The sequence below is a fragment of the Mauremys reevesii genome, linkage group 1 (assembly GCF_016161935.1).
Source record: "Mauremys reevesii isolate NIE-2019 linkage group 1, ASM1616193v1, whole genome shotgun sequence".
Taxonomy (NCBI): Eukaryota; Metazoa; Chordata; order Testudines; family Geoemydidae; genus Mauremys; species Mauremys reevesii.
Genome location: NC_052623.1, coordinates 150,294,855 through 150,314,165, shown reverse-complemented (window position 1 = coordinate 150,314,165; position 19,311 = coordinate 150,294,855). Strand labels below are relative to the sequence as shown.

The 19,311-nt window shown below is 39.2% G+C and overlaps 1 protein-coding gene across 28 annotated transcripts in view; it reads left to right on the top strand.

The window, feature by feature from the left end:
• Window positions 1–19,311, top strand: part of DMD (dystrophin) — a 2,035,724-nt gene that overhangs the window by 1,979,103 nt on the left and 37,310 nt on the right. For 25 of the 28 annotated variants that reach the window (XM_039486264.1, XM_039486496.1, XM_039486317.1 and 22 more), the window contains 4 exons: window positions 9,662–9,828; window positions 12,101–12,212; window positions 16,182–16,318; window positions 17,099–17,137. In XM_039486264.1, the coding sequence (XP_039342198.1) occupies window positions 9,662–9,828; window positions 12,101–12,212; window positions 16,182–16,318; window positions 17,099–17,137 (455 nt within the window). The remainder of the gene's footprint in view (window positions 1–9,661; window positions 9,829–12,100; window positions 12,213–16,181; window positions 16,319–17,098; window positions 17,138–19,311) is intronic. The other 3 variants (XM_039486290.1, XM_039486477.1, XM_039486489.1) reach the window with 1 other exon arrangement.

The window sequence follows — 19,311 nt, the reverse complement described above, 5'->3', positions numbered from 1 at the left end:
GGGTCAACATGAGAATTCTTCTGCTACTGCCTCTCAAGTGGGAGGATTTACTACAGCGATGGAAAATACCCTTCCATCGCTGTAGCAAGTGTCTACACTAGAACACTATAGCAGTGTAGCTTCAGCTGTGCCACTGTAGTAGCACTTGTAGTGTAGACATACATACCCTACCCCAGGGGTAGTCAATGGCCAGACCATGGGCCAAATCTGGACCACCAGGCACTTTTGAATGGATCCCAAAATCTTTTTATTTACTCGTTGTTGTTGTTGTTGTTTTTTATTGTCTCTGGCGTCTGGACCTTGATTGTACCTCGACCAAGAAATATGGAGCTTGCCAAAAAATAATTGACACTCCCTGCCCTACCCCATATATAGAGTGTATAAATAACAATGAAAAACAGAGGTCTCCAGTAGAGAAGTAAGAATCGATCAAATGAATGAACTGTGAAGAGTCAGCATTAGTATTGTTTCAGAGAGCAGGCTTTCGGCTAGTTTCACTGTTTGAAAGGTTAATGCTGCTCTCCTTTTAGCAATTCTGTGACCGCTGCTGTGCTCTATATTGAAGAATGCACAGTGCAGTCCAGATTCTTTTCTCAAATTCACAACTGATAAAACTTAAAACACACTTCTAATTTTGGGAGGAAAGTGGGATATTTATCCTTTACTCCTGCCAACAGAAGGATGCATACCTAAACATTTCCAGTTTCCTATATCAAAAGGTTAAAACGCATTAGGAATGATAAAAGGAAGTAAGAAGAAGATTAGAGTAGATTATAGCAGAGAAGACGAAATGCATGTTCTGCTGTGCTCGTCTGTGCATCGTCTATGTAACAACAAATGAGTGGGTGACCTCATCTGCCCTTTCTTATCTCTCTTCTTACTGTCTGCAGGCGTTTTTACATGTTGCTCAAGTTAAATTGTGTAGCAATCTACAGCAAGTGCTTTTCAATGAATAGTAATGGCAGTAAATAGTCTTGAGTTACTTGTGTTTAAAAAACATATACAATTACAAAATGACCTGTGGTTTCCTGTTGTGATGGGTGGATTTTTTAATCCTTTATTTTATTTTTATTGTCACTTCAGGTTTCGGGGGTGACTCACTTTTCTACAAGCTAAGAATGTGGATCAGTTTAGTTCTAGAGTCTTTATATATCCCCTTACCCTCATTTTTTTAACTTTTGTTCTCCTTGGTATAACCCAGCCCTCTCCTGAAAACAGTCATTTGTGCTCTGTGCAAAAACTGTATCATGAGCCATATCCAAAAGATGTCATGGTGATAGACAAGGAATATGAACCTTGGTAGCTAGAATAGAGCCTGTGGTAACCTTCAGAGGTTTGTAGGGGGGCTCTGTGTTGTGTTTTTAGGTTTTGTCAGACCAACACAGAATAATGCGACAGCAGCTTCACAGATTGCTGAAGGGGACATATAAATCTGCTTCCCATTCATTCAGGTCTCTATGGAGCCTACCCTTTCCTTCTCCCATGGAAACTACAGTAATATTCACAAAACTATTTTGAACAAAAGGTGAGGGATAGGAATTTTAACAAATTGTTTTTGTAAAAACAATCCAGGCCTGTGGGTATACAGTAGAAAATACAGTAAAATGGATATATTTGTGACATGGAGGGAAACACGTTTCAGGAAGATATTTGGCCGACCAAAGCAAGGTGTAACACTCAGCTGCATTTCTCTGTGGGTTTGTTTGGATATAATATGATAGCTTTGGAACACTGCATACAACCAATTCCAAAATTTCTGGGACTATTTAGCTGTCAGTGGGCAGACTCCTGCTGAATCTGATACAAATCAAAACACTAAAGAGCCTGATTCATAGGAAAATCAGGGCTCCCAGACTGCCCAGTGCTGCAGGCAGAGGAATCTGTTTGGTTCCCCCTGCTGCTGCCTTCTCACATCAGAGGCAGAACCTTAACTTGGTGCCTGGAGAGATTGTAACCTCAACTCTAATAGAAGTAAGAGAGCCTTTATGGGGAGGGTTTGTAGGGTGGGAATTGGGGATCCAGGGAGCAGGGAAAGGGAGGGCAGAGTGTGTGGGAGGGGCAAGAGTGGGGTGAGGGCAAAGCAGCAAGGACCTTAGGAATGGGGCGATGATGGTGGGGGAAGTAGGGACCCAGATGGGAGTGAGGGAGAGGAAGCAGGTCCCCAGAGAGGACTGGGGGGTGGGGATGGGGAAGGAAGGGGAGTGGATTTGCCAAAGGGGAGGGGAAAGCAGGGTCTCTCAGGGACCGGAAGGAGAGAAGTGGAGAGTAGGGGGGAGGGGAGGAGGAAGAGCAGGGACCAGTAAGGGAATGGGTGGAGGAGGAGAATTGTGCTGAGGGAAGCAGGGGCTCAGAAAGGGGGAAATGAGTGGGCAGGCATGGAAGCAGGGAATTGGAGTAAGGGAAGTAGAGATGGGGAGGTTGAAAGAGGGGCACCTGAGGGCAGGAGATGGGGGGAACACAGAGACCCTGGAATGGGGGCCTCTCACACTGGGGTGATGTCAACTGTATGGAGGAAGGTGTTATGAAGGACACAGCTCCTGGCATGTGGAAGATTGCCTGGAGTCCCTGAGATAGAGAGGGATGAGAGGGTAGCACACAGAGCTTGTGGGTGGAATGACACTGCTACACATTCCTTTCTCTCTCCCCTCTGCCTTCTCCTTCTGGGATTTTCTTGAAGGGAAATAATTTAATATAGAAAAATAAATCAGGGGATGTGTGCTTTATGCACTGTTGTGTCCAAACATTGTCTGATGTTAGGTCTTTCTTCATATGTCTCTTTTAAGGACTAAGAATTGTACTTTGGGGTTTGTTTATTCCTTATATTTATATATTTATTTGTTTTAGTTACTTGTGCTGATCATAACCTAGTAATAACTTTCAGACACGTCAGAAAGTCAGCAGCAAACATGTATTTCAAAATTCACTCTCCCAACCCCCTTAGGTTAGGTGCCCTGGCAACAGCCTTGTCTGTCATGCACAGCAGCATGAAAATGTGATGTTTACTGTACCAGGAGATAACGGCACCCGTCTTTGTTTGAAGTATAAGTCCTTGGGAATAGTGGGGGAGGGCAGTCTTGTTCTGTCAACATGCAAGTGTTCTTAGCACTGCTGTTTATAACAGCCTGTGCAAATGGTAATAAAATACTTACCATTCCCACAAGCGCATTCTTTCTCTAAAGGAATGAGTTTTTTACTTTAGGCTGCTGCTTTCATTTTATTTTTCTTCCCACCAGCTTGGAGGCTTTTTTTTTTTTTCATCCTTTCTGAATAAAGAAAGGAGGTGCTAATACTAACTGTGAGGAACAAGGATGTGATGTAGAATATAATAATATGTTGCTTATACAACTGGGAATATCCTCCCCAAACTAGAAAAATGTAATTGTATTTTGAGGTGTTTTAAAGGCAAAAATCTTAACTGAGGTCAAAAAAACTTGATGAAAATGCTTGAGTCACAGTACATAAAGATTATCTGTAAGGTCCATGAAAAGTTGTGTGAATTTTCTCAGTATTGTATTGTGAGGGTGTGAAGGGACTATCTTTCTCTTCTTTATTAAACATGATAGATAAGTGCTCTTGGGAGGTAAGGCTGTGTTACAAGCAAAGAAAATTATGTTTGTCGTGTTCCCTAGGCAAGTGTGGTACGCTTGCGTGATCTTGCATTTAAAGGTACTTTACCACTAGTTTTTGTTGAGTGAAAGTTTAGTGTTTTCCATTTCAGGTTCATTTGTAAGGTGAAACTGAAAAGATGCTATACAGACCATGTCAGCCATGACAGTGCTCCTTTAAAGCCTTGCTTATCGTGTTTACTGGCCAAGGAAACCACAGCAGTATTTTTCTAGTGAAACATGCTGGAAAATTGCAAACATACTTTCCTTGGCCAGTATAGACAGGGCCTAAATGATAAAAATAAAAATTTATACCATTATCATTTAGGTGTTATACACACCTTTCTTCCACGGTTTACTATGATGTTGAAACTAAGAAATGGGAGCAAAAGAAAAGCCATAGGTCAGCCGGGTAGTTCAACTCAGTGTATGAAAACGTAGCTGCTGTTTTCCCCCAATACCTTTGTGAAGTGTGAGGGGTGTTTGTTTCCTTATGCTATAAAATTATTTAAGGATGTTTTTCCCCCCTGAAATTGGATGTAGGGCTGGAGTTTTTATATAGAATGTTATCCACATGAAACAAGTAGGGGGAGGACATACAACTAGTTTATATCTAACATCAGATATACTATTCTATTCATAAACATAAAAATAACCGTGACTTTCAACAGTCTACTTTTGTTATGGATCTATGTATACTGTATCAGTGAAAAAGAAAGATTGAGATATTTTTACAACTACTTTAACTGTGTGCCCACTCCTGAAGTACGTACTCTGACAAACCAAAGCTGGAATAAAGGTTTATAATCTCTTTGGGGTTTGGGCCATGTATTCCTATGTGTCTGTGCCCTGATCCTGATTGGGACCATAGGCCACAATTGCAATACAAAAAAGGAATAATAATAATAATGTCCAGGATGAATAACTGAAATATGACAAATACAAACACCATTACAATCATTGTATCATCAATAGGTGCATCCTCTTTGTGCAGCTGGCGTACAGGGATCTAACAAATCCCTCTGCAAGCTGCTGTGCTATAAATGTCATAAAACTGCACGTCCTCTGGTGTTATTTCAGTAGGAAGTTATGGGCTTGTTTATATGGAATCAAAAACTTAATGAGACTGGCTTTCAGAAGCAAACCTGAGCAGATCTAAAAGCGATCTTCTGTACAGAAGTGTGTTAAAATGGTAAGAGCAAGGCTGGGGAAAAGAAGAAAGATCTTGTTTTTTCAATGATAATGAATGGAACGTTTAAGCCTTACCAGTAATGTCATCAGTTAGAATAATTTGTTTCACTTATATTTGATGTGTCGCTAACACCATGACTAGACTGGTTTAGTATTAAGCAAGAGATCAAAGTCATCATCTTAGACACTCCAAGGGTTAAGAATGGCTTAAGCAGTCTGTATGGCAGAGCCTAGCTCATGTCGTGTCATTGTGATTGCCTTCTCATGTTTGACCATGAAATAGCACTTGCCTTGGAAACTATGGAGCATTGACTCTTCTTGTCATCTTTATTTACCCCTTTTTAACACATCCAGGTGTGGGAAGGGAAGCTGGCTGCATAGGAAGCCATAAATATATTATTAAGCCATTGAGACCAGGAAACAGGAATGATAGGCTTGGCCGAAAAAAGCAGGATTGGATGTTGGAAGACAGGGGTTCTATTCCTGGCTTTGTCACAAACTTATTTTGTGTTTGTCACATTGGGCAAATCATGTAAATGTTGTATCTGTTTCCTCATCTGAAAAACGGGGATAATATTTATCTACTGTTACAGGTTGCTATAAATGAAGCGTAATACAAGATCTTGGATGGAAGACACTATTAAGTGAATATTATTATTTTTATAACTTATTTCCCAAATTGCAGCATTACAGAAGGTAATATGTATGTGACTGAAAATATGTTTGATTCTGCCGGACAGAATGATACTACTTTGTACATTGAGAAATAAGGCAGTATTTTACAACAGAGACATACATTTGATCTGTCCTCAAACTGATACAGTATACATTTAAAAAAAGCCAGAATGAGAAAAAGGGGAGGAAGAGCTTAAATCCGGGGGGAGGGCAGTGGCAGAAAAATTCAGCTCCTGATCATTGCATAAAGATTCAAAAAATTACCCTGCTTCCCCCTCCTGTCAATTGTTTTTTGGCAAACAAATGCAGAAAAACAGATGTCTGAAGTATAATGAATTTGAATATCCCTCCATAACAAATTGTTATTTGTAAGCTGGGAAAGGCTTTATGATTTTTGCTTTATGATTCACTCCATTATTACCATAAAAATTGGGAGTTCCACAGAAATGTGTTGAAGAAAGGAGTCATTAATATTCTTTACAGCTTGGTCTTGTTACTTCAGATATGTTCTGTCTGAATGCAGACTTCTTTTTCCCTTATGTAAAATCTTCAGCTGCTGCCTTTACTGGATTTAGAGGTTGTTAAGGAAAATATAATAGCAGCTCAGGGAACAGTAAAGAACTGTCTGTCCTATACTGTCCGACCCTGACCAGCTTTTCTCCATGTGGCTTTAAATCTTCATGTAATGTAATTCATAACCAGTTTTGAAACATTTTAATGCAGCTAATCTCCCAAAGCACAGGTTTTGTACGAGCTGTATACTGAGTAGTTGGATAGTCAACTTTTACGACCATTAGCAATCAACAGTGACTGCAGATTTAAAATGGATTTTTGAATGTTACAGGAGGTATTTCTTTAGAGCAACTTTTTTTCCTGCAAACTTAAAGCGACTACAAAAGGATGGGCTAATTCTTTGGGTTGCTCATTTTTATTCTGTCTACAACACACGCTGCAGCATTTCAATACAGAATTCATCTTTTTGTACTAGAAATAGCATATTAAACAGATACTCCCATCAATACTTTGGAAGACAGAGAATGTCTGGGAGAATGTGAAGAGTATTGTCTAGTAGCTAGAGCATAAGTGAGAGCGATGACTCAGCAGTTCAGTTCCTGACTGACACTGACTCATTGAGTGACCTTGGTGGTAAGTGACTTGACCTCTCCGTGCTCCAATTACTCTATCTTAAAATGGGGATACGGTAATAATGCTTTGTGCCCCACCTCACAGTGATGTCTAGAATTAATTGATGTTTGTAAAGTGCTTTGAGATTCTTCAGTGAAAGACGATGTGCATCATTCTGAACATGGTCAGCAAATTATTGAATTAGTGCTATGATTTGTTACTGTGGTGATTATACTTTTTCTTTTGTGTTCTCTTTGCTCCAGTGAGTGTTTCCTTTTAAAAATACTATAGCTAAGAAAAACAAAGCTCAGATGAGGTGGGTTTAATGCACAATCCATTGGATGAATTGCCGTGCATCAAAGAAGATTATTCTAATTTCATACAAGAGATGTATAAAACATTGAAACCTCTATTGTTTTCTAATATTATTACAATATTGGAAACCCATTTACACTGGTCTCTAATGCAGCCAGTGGAACCCTTACATTTTCTGACCATTTCTCAAATTAGCATAAAAATCACAAGGAAAAAGCAAACAAAGCCTTTATTCTAAACTCCCAATATATAGTCCAAGTCAAAGTTGTATAGGCCTTTAAGGTAAGTACGAGAAGTTTAAATATGATGTAGTGGAAAAGGGGGATTTCAGAGAGGAATTCAAAGAGGTGGAGGAGATTACATTGTCAGCATCAGATTCAAAAAGTCATTTTAATGGTTTCCCTTTGGATGCACCAGGAAGGGAAAGCAATATGAGAATCAGGGAGGCTGAAGAGAAGAGTAGATTGAAGTAATCAAAGCAGGAGATATCCAATGCCTTGGCTGGCTTTAGCTGTGGGATCTTAGAACAGGGGTAATCAATTATTTTTTGTCAAGGTCCAAATTTCTTGGTCAAGGTATAGTCAAGGTCCAAACGCCAGAGAAGAAAATACTGAAATAATGATGATAAAGAAATAAAAAGGTTTTGTGGTCCATTCAAAAGTGTCAGGCAGTCTGCATTTGGCCCCGGTCTGCCTTTTGACTACCCCATCTTAGAAAATGGGGCTGGACATTCAAAATGCTGTTGAGGAAGAAACCACAAAATATGAGTATGTGCTGGACAGACAGGAAACTTGAGAAGGGGCAGTCAAAGATGATTCTCATGTTGCAAGCCTGTGAGTCAAAGAAGATGGTAATTTTGCAATTAAGAATGGGGAAAGCAGACAAGAGAAGGAGAAAAAAAATAAAAATAAAGGTGCAAAAATAAGAAACTCAGATTTAATTGTGGTAAGCTTAAATTGTTGCTGAAACATCCAAGCAATGTCAGAAAGACAAACTAGATTGCAGGTCTCCATGCAGGAAGATGGGGAAAGAGTGAAGAATTAGATGTATGAGTAATCACTGTAAGAGATGGTAGTTAGAATCATCTAAGCAGATAAGATGTGAAAGGAAGAGAGACATCCAAGGGACCTGTGAGACGTCTACAAGAGAGGAATGAGGAAAAAGAGAATGAAGAAACATTGGATAGATATGAAAAGAACCAAGAAAGGACAGTGCCATGAAATAGATATTCTGTGTTGTCATAGGCCCTGATCTAGTTACCTACTTCAGTACTCAATTTGATGGGACTACTTGTGCTTAACATTAAGCACATATTTTAATGTGTTTAATGTGTTAATTTGCTGAACCAGGACCTGAATTGATAGAGAGGTCAAGAACATGGGCGGCAGGTTTGTATAATTTTTGGTGGCGCCCAGAATGGGTCCAAGCAGAGTCGTTGTGTCCGTAGGACAGACCAGGGCAACCACCCCGGGCCCTGTGCTTTGGGGGGCCTCCGTGCTTCAAGGGGAAGTGAGGTCCAGGGTGACCTGGGAGACTAGCGGGGGGCCTCGTGCCAGCAGCAGCAAGCAACTTGGCTCCGCTCCACCCTGCTCCACTGGCTCCTGGCATCACTTGGGGGAGGGGGCAGAGTCGGGAAAGAGGTGGGGTGGGGGCTTAGGGGAAGGAGTGGAATGGGGGCGGAGCAGGAGCAGGAAGAGGCAGAGCGGGGCAGGCTGGCGCCAGGCCCCCCACTAGCACTCCAGGCTGCCATGGAGCCTGCGTTCCCCTGAAGCGCAGGGCCCAGGGCGGTTTCCTTGGTCCATCCTATGGACAGGACAGCTCTGAAAATATAAGCCCAAACATTGATGGAGTCGGGCCCACATTCCTGAATATTGGTGGAGCAGGGGCACCACGGGCCCATATAACTCGCCGCCTATGGTCAAGAAAGATATGGATGGATTATGAACTCCAAGATTTGCCTAGCAATGGGGTCAAGTGAATAGGTGGAGGTGTTGGATATAGAGGAGTGATCTCTGAATTAATGCCAGGAGCTGAGAGGGAATATGGGGAATTGAAGGAAATCAGATGCTGGGAAGAGAAGAAAGTGTTCAGGGTGGAGAAAAGGGACTCAGAGAGGTATTGAAAGGTAGTGAATACGCTATAGGGTTTTAAATCTAGGGCTCAGTGAGAGAGAGGAAGAGTTGTTTAGCAAAGAAGATGGCAGTACCGAAGGAGAAGTGGACAGATCTGTAGTGGAGGAAGATCGTGTGGTCCTTGGATTTTCTCCAGTGGAGTTCAGTGGCACAGGTCTAGGAATGGTGGAAGAGGATGTTGGGTGTGAGCCAATGCTAGGGGTCATTAGGAGGCATGATATGATGGGAGAAAGGGACAAAAGAGGCACAGGTGGAAGAATGAGTGGAGCTCAGAGAATCCTCTATATAGCCAGTAAAAGAGACAAGAGGAGCAGGATAGGAGCACAGAGATGTCAGTGGGTTGGAGCTCATAAATGTGCCACAGAAAAGTTAGAGATGTTAAAAGGAATGAAGTGGAGTTCAGAATGAGGGAACACATTATTCAGGAAACTAAGCAGTGCCTTTTGAGGAGAAGGTCCTGGAAGTGGCATTTAGGGTTGGTGCATGGGAGAGTTGACCAGGATTGAAGGCTCAGTGATGAGGTAAGGGTGAGGAGGCAGGAAGCTGGTGGGTTGGACAGGCAGTCATCGGGATGCTGTTCTTTGCTGAGTCCTTCTCTTTATTCATCCTCTCTCCCAGGCCAATAACAAGCCAGAAATTGAAGCAGCCCTGTTCTTGGATTGGATGAGGCTGGAACCACAGTCCATGGTATGGCTGCCAGTGTTGCACAGGGTGGCTGCTGCTGAAACTGCCAAACACCAAGCTAAGTGTAACATCTGTAAGGAGTGTCCCATTATTGGATTCAGGTACAAAATAATACCCCTTCTGCTACAGTACTTTCAGCTGCTTAGCATACTAAGATCTCCCTCTCTTACCCAGGAGAGAATGTTTCTGTTTTTATTCCTTTGATTTAGCAAATGTAAAAAATAAACAAACAAACAAGTACTGCTGTCCTACAGGGAGAATTATATCAATGAATTGAGCACAACAGTCTTGAGTGTGGGGAGATAATTCAAATCAAATGCTTCTTTTCCTGTCAGTCCTGCTCCTCCCCTGCCAAAGGATTGGTGGATTGTCCTAGTAAATATAGAATGTACTTTATATTCCATCTATTCTGTAAACATGATTATGTTTTCTGGATTGGATCCTAATGAATTGCTTTCCATGATGATATAAAAGCATGCAAATGAACAGAAAAAATCATAGAAGCACAAAAATCCAGGGCTATTTATGTATTTTTTGGAGAAAGAGTGTATAATTGGTGGACTATTTAACCTAGTGTGCTAGAAATACTGTTATATTATGATCATTGCTTTAGACAGAATCTACTCGGCCTATCTTCTGTAAACATCTCTTATTTAACAATAATCAGAAGCTCTTGATTCTGAAATGTTGCTGATGGATTTAAATATCTGGATGAACCCCGTGGTTACTATAGCAATGAATAAATCACTGTGTTGTAAAATGGCTATGTATTGGTATGCCTGTTCAGAATCCACTTAACAGCTAAGTAAATACTCGCTTTCAATTATGCTTAGACTTGTTTTATCACTTTGTTTCCTAATAGCTGCTTTGTATGGTTTGTGCGCTTTTTATTCATCGTGGTCTTTTTACCATCGATATTTATACTTCTGTGTATCGTGCTGTTTACAAGGAGCTTTTTATAATGATGTTTCTAAAGCCCAGATATTCAACAGAGGGCAGGCAGCATTCATATAAAGATGTCATCATTTTACCCTACATTTGAGGGTTTGAATGATGACTTTAGGTGGAGATGCTGTGGGAAAGTGTCTCACTTCCTTCTTATTTCCCCCCCTGATAGCTGGAGGAGGTGCTTTTTTAAATATTAAGAAATCCCTGTCTTTTTGGTCATTGTATCAGTTCCCTTGCTATCTGAATTAATCTCCTTGTTCCTTTACTCGCAATGCATATTTCAACTTGGGAATGGTAAACATTATTGAAGGAGGTGATGGGATTGCGAGTAGGTTACTCCATCTAGAAAGTTTTCTATACTTTCCTATTCCCAAATGCAATATAAGAAAATGCCTATTTACATACTTTGTCTCCATAATTATTCAAACAAAGTCAAAGGGAGCTATTGTTGTGAGCGAGGGCTGTCAGGGGACTGGATAGCCTTCTGGTTAAGGCACTAGACTGGGAGCGAGCAGATCTTGGCTACATGTGTGTATAAAATCTAATCTAATTTTACCTATCTAGTATATCTCTTAAGTATTTCCAAGGCATCTATTACTGTGGTATGTAAATTATGCTTAGATAGTATGTGTGCCTCTGTTTTCACGTCTTCAAAATACACATTGTGTTGGAAGGCATTTAGAAAGTTAATAACTGTGAGACTGACTACACCTAGAAACAGTGCTGTTAACTCTCTCACTTGAAATTATTGCTAATGAACCTCTTAATACAACACAGACTCTGTGTTCCTGGCTCCTTCCCGCACTGCAACATAACAGATATAATAAGTGCTGAGGCTAAACGGATTTTTGTAAATGTGCATTGAGATCTTTGAATTTGAAGGCTCTTCATACATGCAAGCTATTATAACAAAGAAACTAGACAGAACTCAAACATATTGCTATTTAAGGTGCAGAACACAACAGAGCTTCCTGGGGTTATTTGAGGGGCATTTTTAGTTGAAATTATTTGGTTAGGTGGTGTGATGACAGGAAGGGTAAGAGGGATAAAAATAACTGACATTAATTTCAGCTCATCAGAAATGTGCAGGTACATTTTGTATATTTTTAATGACATTGGTTTGGTTTTCCTTTGGCATATGTACTTTCCCAGTATTGCCCTGTAATTACTATAATTTTCGTGATTCTATTTTTTTGCAAATGTATAAGTAATTTTATAATCACCTTGCTTCAAATTGCTCTATATTGGCCCTATATGGCAAACATACATTTTATTATGCTTACTGTAGAGTGCATTGTGTACAGCTAAGGCTATCTTGGGGGGAAAAGGAGCTATTAGCAGAGGAAACTACTTTACAAATTGAAACAAAATTCAGTTATGATAGGCTGTGAAGCTCTAACGGCAATTTTTTCCTCCCTCCATCAGGTACAGAAGCTTAAAGCACTTTAACTATGACATCTGCCAAAGCTGTTTCTTTTCTGGCCGAGTGGCAAAAGGCCATAAAATGCACTATCCAATGGTGGAGTACTGCACACCGGTAGGTATCTGCCTCAGTGACCCTTAATGTTGATTATTATGTAGAAGTAAAAAGCTTCAGTTGCTATGTGCAAGCTAACAGAGCATTTGTGTAGGACTTTTTTCTGTAATTAAGTCATCTTTTATACACCCCAGTCTTTAGAGCCTAACATTTTGAAATGCACAGTGAGGAATAACAGTAATGGTTTGAAGTAACTGGGAGTTAAGGTTTACTGCCTTTCATTGTTTATACAACGCTATATCAAAATTATGCATTATATGCTAATGGATTCCGTGCTCAGTGTTAAATAATTGATTTTATGTATTCTACAGTAAGGCTAGGGTTCTTGAAAAATCTATTTGTATCTTATGGTAGGGGGAAAAAAATCAACTCACAGTATCTCAGTGAGGGCCCTTCCAAGTTAACACCTCCATTCTTTTTTCCAGTGTACTTTAAGTGCATAATAAGCTCTGTACTGAAAGATCAGTCACTAATAGAATTAGTTTAATGTGATAGCTGTTTTGACAGATCGTGGATATGTTGGTTTGGTCATGACTGTCTCTTCAGCTGCAAAATTATTCTCGGCATACTAGTAGTGGTGGTATGTTGTAAGATGATACAGTGATATGTAAAGATCTAGGAGGTATTTAAAACTAATGAACTGGATTTTCACATCTGGAGACCAAGAGCCAGATTTTCCAGTGTAATGCCTCTGCTTTCTGCTTCACCACTCGTGTTATCTGGCCCTAAACCCTGTTTAACTGGTTCAGGGAGGATTATTCATGTAAGGATGATTCTCCCATGGCATAGAGCAGACAAGGCAGCTCTTTACCTTCCCCTGTAAGAGGAAAATGTGGAAGAGGTAAGATCATCCTGTACCACACCACTTCTCAACTGTATTTTTGGCTCCATGTGTCCATTGTAGCTGTGTGTAAATTAGAGCACTCTTATGTGGTGCAGAAGGACTGCCCCTGTACTGAGCTTTAAGCCACGTTTGCAGACCCGGCAACCTGCATTTTGTGCAGTTCTGATGCACCCCACAGTATGGCTTCCAGTTTATAATGTGGTTTAGTGATCACAAGATTCTGCATTTTTGTCTACTGGTCAAATGTAAATGTTTAAAATAAAACCATGAAAATAATACATAACCGACTAGGAAACAAAATGTTAGTATCTAATTTGTATGCAGACTAAGGGAGATGTGCAAGGTAGAGTAAGGGTTGTAAGCTTGTCTCAGTGAATGGGGAGTTGAAAAAGGCTGAGAAGAAAATATATACCCCTAAGATGTTATGATGAGGCAAGAATAAAGTTTCTGTCCATTTTTATCATATATTTTCATTACAGCATTATTTGTTTTTTACTTCAACCATTATTTTCTTTATGACATGCATAATACTTTCTAAAACATTCAGTTCTCTGTGTATTGGAGGATATGGCACTGCCTGGTGTGAATCTCTGCAAGTACAATACATTTGCTTCCGCCAGATTTTCACCAAAACTCTCCATATGCTTTATCCTTTCCTGCCTTTTCTTCATTGACTGAGATAACTGGAAATGATGATGTGTTGTACTGTTGCTCATTTCACAGGGGAAGTCTAGAACAACACAGACAAATCTGAACTGATTATTCTACTGTAAGCATTGCTAGAGCACACTAATCTTCCTCACAAATGTAGTTGGGGTCAGGAATCTAACTGAGTTGGTTATTGTTTCTTCTTGACACCTTTATTCTCCTAGCAAATGAAGCAAAGACTTAATGAAAAAATGTATACAGTACACAGAATAACGCCTCTGCTACCACCATTTTTACCTGAATGATGGGTTTTATGTTCACTCCTTTGAGTCTACTATAGGACCCAGTGCACTTTTCCATAGAGATATAAGAAAGTCAAATTAGTAACAGACAAAATAATGGAAAACAGAAAATAGAGAGTGCATGCAGATTGCTGAGCTCAGTCTTAAGAACCCATTTCACAGATGGTAAAAATCTTCTTTATTTCTGAGCTCCAGCAATCCATACTAATTAGTTGTGCCTAGCTGAATCAGCAGTGAGCTGAATTAGGAGAGGATTAAACTGGAAAAAATGTGAGCATGTAGTGCCAAAAGTCTCTGAGCTATTTTTTTAACTGAAAAATAACCCTAAGTACTGTATGACTGAACAAAACATCCTCAGTGTCCAGAATGTAATGATTTGAAAATGAACAAAAAGACTTACAGTGGCCCCTTCTTAAAGATTTTAAACACCAAAGTATTTGCTGTCTCAGCCCAAGACAAAGCCGTCACCCTTATAGACAGTTTAACTGTCAGTTGGCCAAGAATGCCGCCTTTGATGTAAGCTTCCAAAATATCTGAATGTGTCCAACTAACAGTGGAGTGTGTGGTGGGTTTTCCACATATCAAACAAGAAACTTGAGGATCTGTGATTTTTAGTCCTGTTCAAGAAGAACTTGAGAGCTCGTACCAGGTCCATAGAGTGCAACAGCTTCTCCTTACCTGAAGAGGGTTGAGTCAGAATAAAGGCAAGGCAGTTTCTGGAAAAAAAAAATTTAAAGTAGAGAACTAAACTAAGAGCATCTGTTGCCTGAGAATCTCTGTACCAGCTACAGAAATAGGCAATTTGATGGTTTTGCAAAGTACCTGGCTTCCATTCACCAACAAAGATACTTTTGTTGAATAAAATTGTACATTGAGATACTGCTTTCCTACTCTGCCAGTCAGAAATCACATTGAGTTTTTCCACAGGATGGACTGACCTCAAAAGAAAGGGAGAATTCTTTTCCACCCCATGCAGAAGAGAAGCTTCAGTAGAGAAGTGCTTTTGTTCATCTTAATGAAGGCATTTTCAATCCCATTTCAAAGGACAGGGACAGGCAAAAACCAGCAGCATTGTGACAGTTTAAAGGCTAGAACCTAACAACTCATTCCTCTCTCAATAGGAGGCATAAGCTTATTATACAACTAAAAGCAAACTAACTTTATCTAATTTGGCAGAAAGAAATGAGGTACACCAGGGAAGAACCATCCTTATGTGAGTCAGGAAAGAAATTATTTTATTGCAGTATTGCAGAGGCTAGTTCCTCTATGGGGGTAAGGCCTTGGGTACAGATTTAATAAAGTAACTCAACTCCTGCATTAATATTCATCAGAGAAGGGTCATCTGATTCTCTATCAGACTTACGAGAAGAGAAGATGGCTAGTTCCTCCCTTTTAATTCTCTCCGGTAGACTTGTTTTGATTTCTTTTGGGCTTGGCTTAATTTGCTGTTTAGGTGGCTTAGAAGGGAGAGAGGGACTTAAGTTCAGGCAAAGGGTTAGAGCGGTATTCTAAATGCCTACTAACTGAGTTGAACCAACAAAAGGAGACACAACCCATCCCAGAGTTTTCCACAACTCTAACCTCCTTTTTATGTAAAGAAAAATAAAACATTAATGGCAGAGAAGGCTGAATAGGGAAAACTCTTTTGGGAGGATTATGCCAACTTTCATAGACTCTGCAGTCACTGAAATGGTAAACAAAAGGTGCTCATTGAGAGAGTGAGGACTCAAACTGCTGGCTTATCAGAAAGTCATTGCCAGGTCTCACACTTGCTGCATATCCTATTTTTCAGCTATTTTAATATTTGAACTGTGTCCAGTCAAAGCCTTTGCCTGATCAGTGCCAAGGCAAAACTGAAATTGTGAGAGTCTAATCATCTTATTGATTGCCTCAGATCACTTGAGAAGAGGAACAAGCCTATTATCACAGAACACGGGAGTTCAAAGACTAGAACTTGGTTGGTTTTATATATTTGGCAAATAGTAACATACCTCACATTGTTTGGGAAATACATTATATCTACAATAATAAGCATATACAGTATTTGATGTTCCAGAGGTCAAATCATTAGTGCCCCTGTGCTGTGTTCTCATGTACTATGTCAAATGATCTAGCAGAAGAAAAGATGATCAAGGACAATAATAGAGGGTGATTTCATTGTGGTGTTGCTTTCAGACAACTTCAGGAGAAGATGTCCGCGACTTTGCCAAGGTACTGAAAAATAAATTCCGAACAAAACGGTATTTTGCAAAGCACCCAAGAATGGGCTATCTGCCTGTGCAAACTGTCTTGGAGGGAGACAACATGGAAACGTGAGTAGCTAGCTCTAAAGCAAATAAGTAGTATATCATTTGATATGCTCCTCGAGCTCCCCAGCTGGCACCAACTCCCTTCACTTCCTTAATGCGTAAAGCCTCTTTTTATTTCTTTCATTTTTGTTTACTATGGTTGAAAGGAAAACACAAGCTGACATTTCAATTGCCATTTCCTTCATCTTTTTTCACCTATCCTTACAATAATTTAAACTTCAATTAGCAAAAGAAAAATACCTCCTACTGCAATGATTTTCTTGTAAGGCCTTAAAATGGATAAGGTAATTTGGAAACTAGCAATCTTAGCATTACATTTTGACTTCTTTCCAAAAGGCAATATCTCTTTAGTGAGGGATTTGTTTGTTTTTTTGTTTGTTTTTTTTAATTTGATTGCCACAGCCTAGCTTACTCTTTTCTCTATCCATGTTTGTGGTCACACAAAATGACTTGAACTCATTATATTTACAAAACAAACAAACACACACCAGTGATGATGCTCATTGATCAGTGAGTGACCTTACCTTCTTTTAACTTCACAAGTTTATAATAATTAGCTGTTTAATGGCAGTTGCACAACAGCTTGTTATCTTTCTTTTTCTTTTAATTAATATTTTGATTTTATTTCCCACCTTTTGGTTAGATGCTTTTCATGGTCATTCACGTTGGTCTGTTGGATTTTCTGTTTTTCAGTTGTTGTGTTTTTTTTAATCTTTCTGTAATTATTTTGCTGCTGAGTTTTTCTGCCTCTCTCTCTTCACCTCCTCATTTTTTGTCTTGCAGTCCTGTTACTCTGATCAACTTCTGGCCAGTAGATTCTGCGTGAGTACTTTTGCTGAAGTGTGCTGCTGCAGCTGCGTTCCCTCACTTTTTTGTTTTGTTTTTATTTAGTTTTTACATATGTTCATTTCCTTCTTTGTTTATTTTTTTTCTTGATAGCCTTTCTGAAAGAATAATTTTTATTCCAGATCAGTAGAATGGGATAACACCAGGGTTTCCCAGGCATCGTGAAATGTATACTGTATACTCTCCCTGGAGGGTGTATTCTGATAGGGATTTTGGTGCACAGTCTTATTAATGCTTATGAGAGAGTGTCATTTCTGAATAAGAGCAAACTCCTTGATTGTAAACTAGATATATTTCAGATGATACACACTGAACTTTATGGTTTTTCAAAAATTTCAGAGATGACAGTGGTCTTACAGTTAAGGCCATAATTTAAAATTTTACTTACACCCTCATGCACACATACACAACCCCTCCCCAACCCATCCCCATGATAATCAACAATTCATTATTACAGTCTTTTTTGTTTTAGAGGGTATTCTGAGGCGACATTGAGATAGGGCATTGGGTCTTGGAGTTCTAAAAATACTGTGGAAATTTTTGTATACTTTTCAGAAACAAAACCAATAAGATTTCTCAACTATACATTGGATTTTCATACATGTGCCATCTCTGAACATGCTTTGTCTTATTGTAGTAGTAGTAGCAGCATCAGATTATACTAGAGATTTATAATTCTCACTGTGGCACTTGCTTCCACATTATAGTGCTAATTTTAGACTAGCGTAAGTTAAGATTACTTTTAATTCTTAATTTACTCACAGGTGAATATTAGTGAAGAGAGAACCATAAAGTAGTAGGGAAGATAAAACTTTTTTACTATTGTTAGCATATATCTTTTGAAATATGTGTGACCTACATTTCACTTACAATGAACTATTATTAGAATAAGCAACACCAAAATATATACATTGGAATATTGATTTATAATTTTCACACACAGCATAGATTGTCATGAAGACAGATGGAGCACTCTTTCTCTAGAAGGCTGATTTTTAAGATGCCAAGAAATTTGCATGCTATTGCAAATTGCATGTGGTTAACACTCCACTTAGTAAGAATATCAACAGAGCTTGGAACTAAAGTGTAGTAGAGGGCTTTGGAGTTACAGTGCATTGTGTTTGTAAAATGGTTTCTCCTATAAATGCACCCATTGGTAATTTAAGCACACTATCTAAATATATGGATCCAGATTATTGACTCTTTAAAACACATTTAGATCTTTGAAAAGAAAAAGTTAAAAATAAAAAACTCATAAAATAAAAGCTTGGGTGATACAGAATGTTGTTGCTGTGTCTAACATATCACAAATAAGTTTGTATAACATTTGTTTTTAAGGCATGGTGCCCACAGATCACTTATACTAATATACTAAGAGCTTTATACCAAGGGTAGGAAATTTGGTTATTGGATCAAAGAGTTTAATTTACACGTGATACATCAGAAATCACTATAGAAATCCAGGCTAAATAGGTTTACGGAGTTAAATTCTTCCAAATGTCCATGTTTCACCTATTTTAGCAATGGAATCCTACATCACAATACTACAGATCATAACTCTGAAAGAATCTAACTATCTGACCACATTCTGATTATCTGACAACTCTCTCCTAGGCCTAGAGCCCTGGTTCTGGATCTTCAGTACCAGTTTTCTATAGGTCTCCAAAGTGCTCTGGCCTAAAAGTGAATCATCTAGGAATACCATTACAGCACTGAGAATATGCTGATTAGGTGTGGTGCTTCTTAGCACTGATTCAGACTGCTTATGAATGGGGTGGATATTTTGCAGATACTCTCTAATTGCCAAGCATTACAGAGGCAACTCATACATTCTATAATGGAATTATGATTTCTGTTGTCATCACTTGGTAGTACTGAACTGGGAATCTGTCACTAAGAAACACTTTCATAGTTCCTTACTTTTAAGAACCCTTGACCTGAGGAGCTGAATAGTTAATTTCAAACCACATTGCTGTGTATTGTTACCCAATTTTCTACAGAGGGTAAAGGCATTATAACATGATGTCTTATCTACTCAACTCGTACCTGGCTTTAGTAAGAGTCTCAGGGTTATTCCTACAGACACCGCTCTGAAAAAATTATCGATGATGTTTTACTAAAAAATGTTTGCCCCTGTTAAATATTTGCCA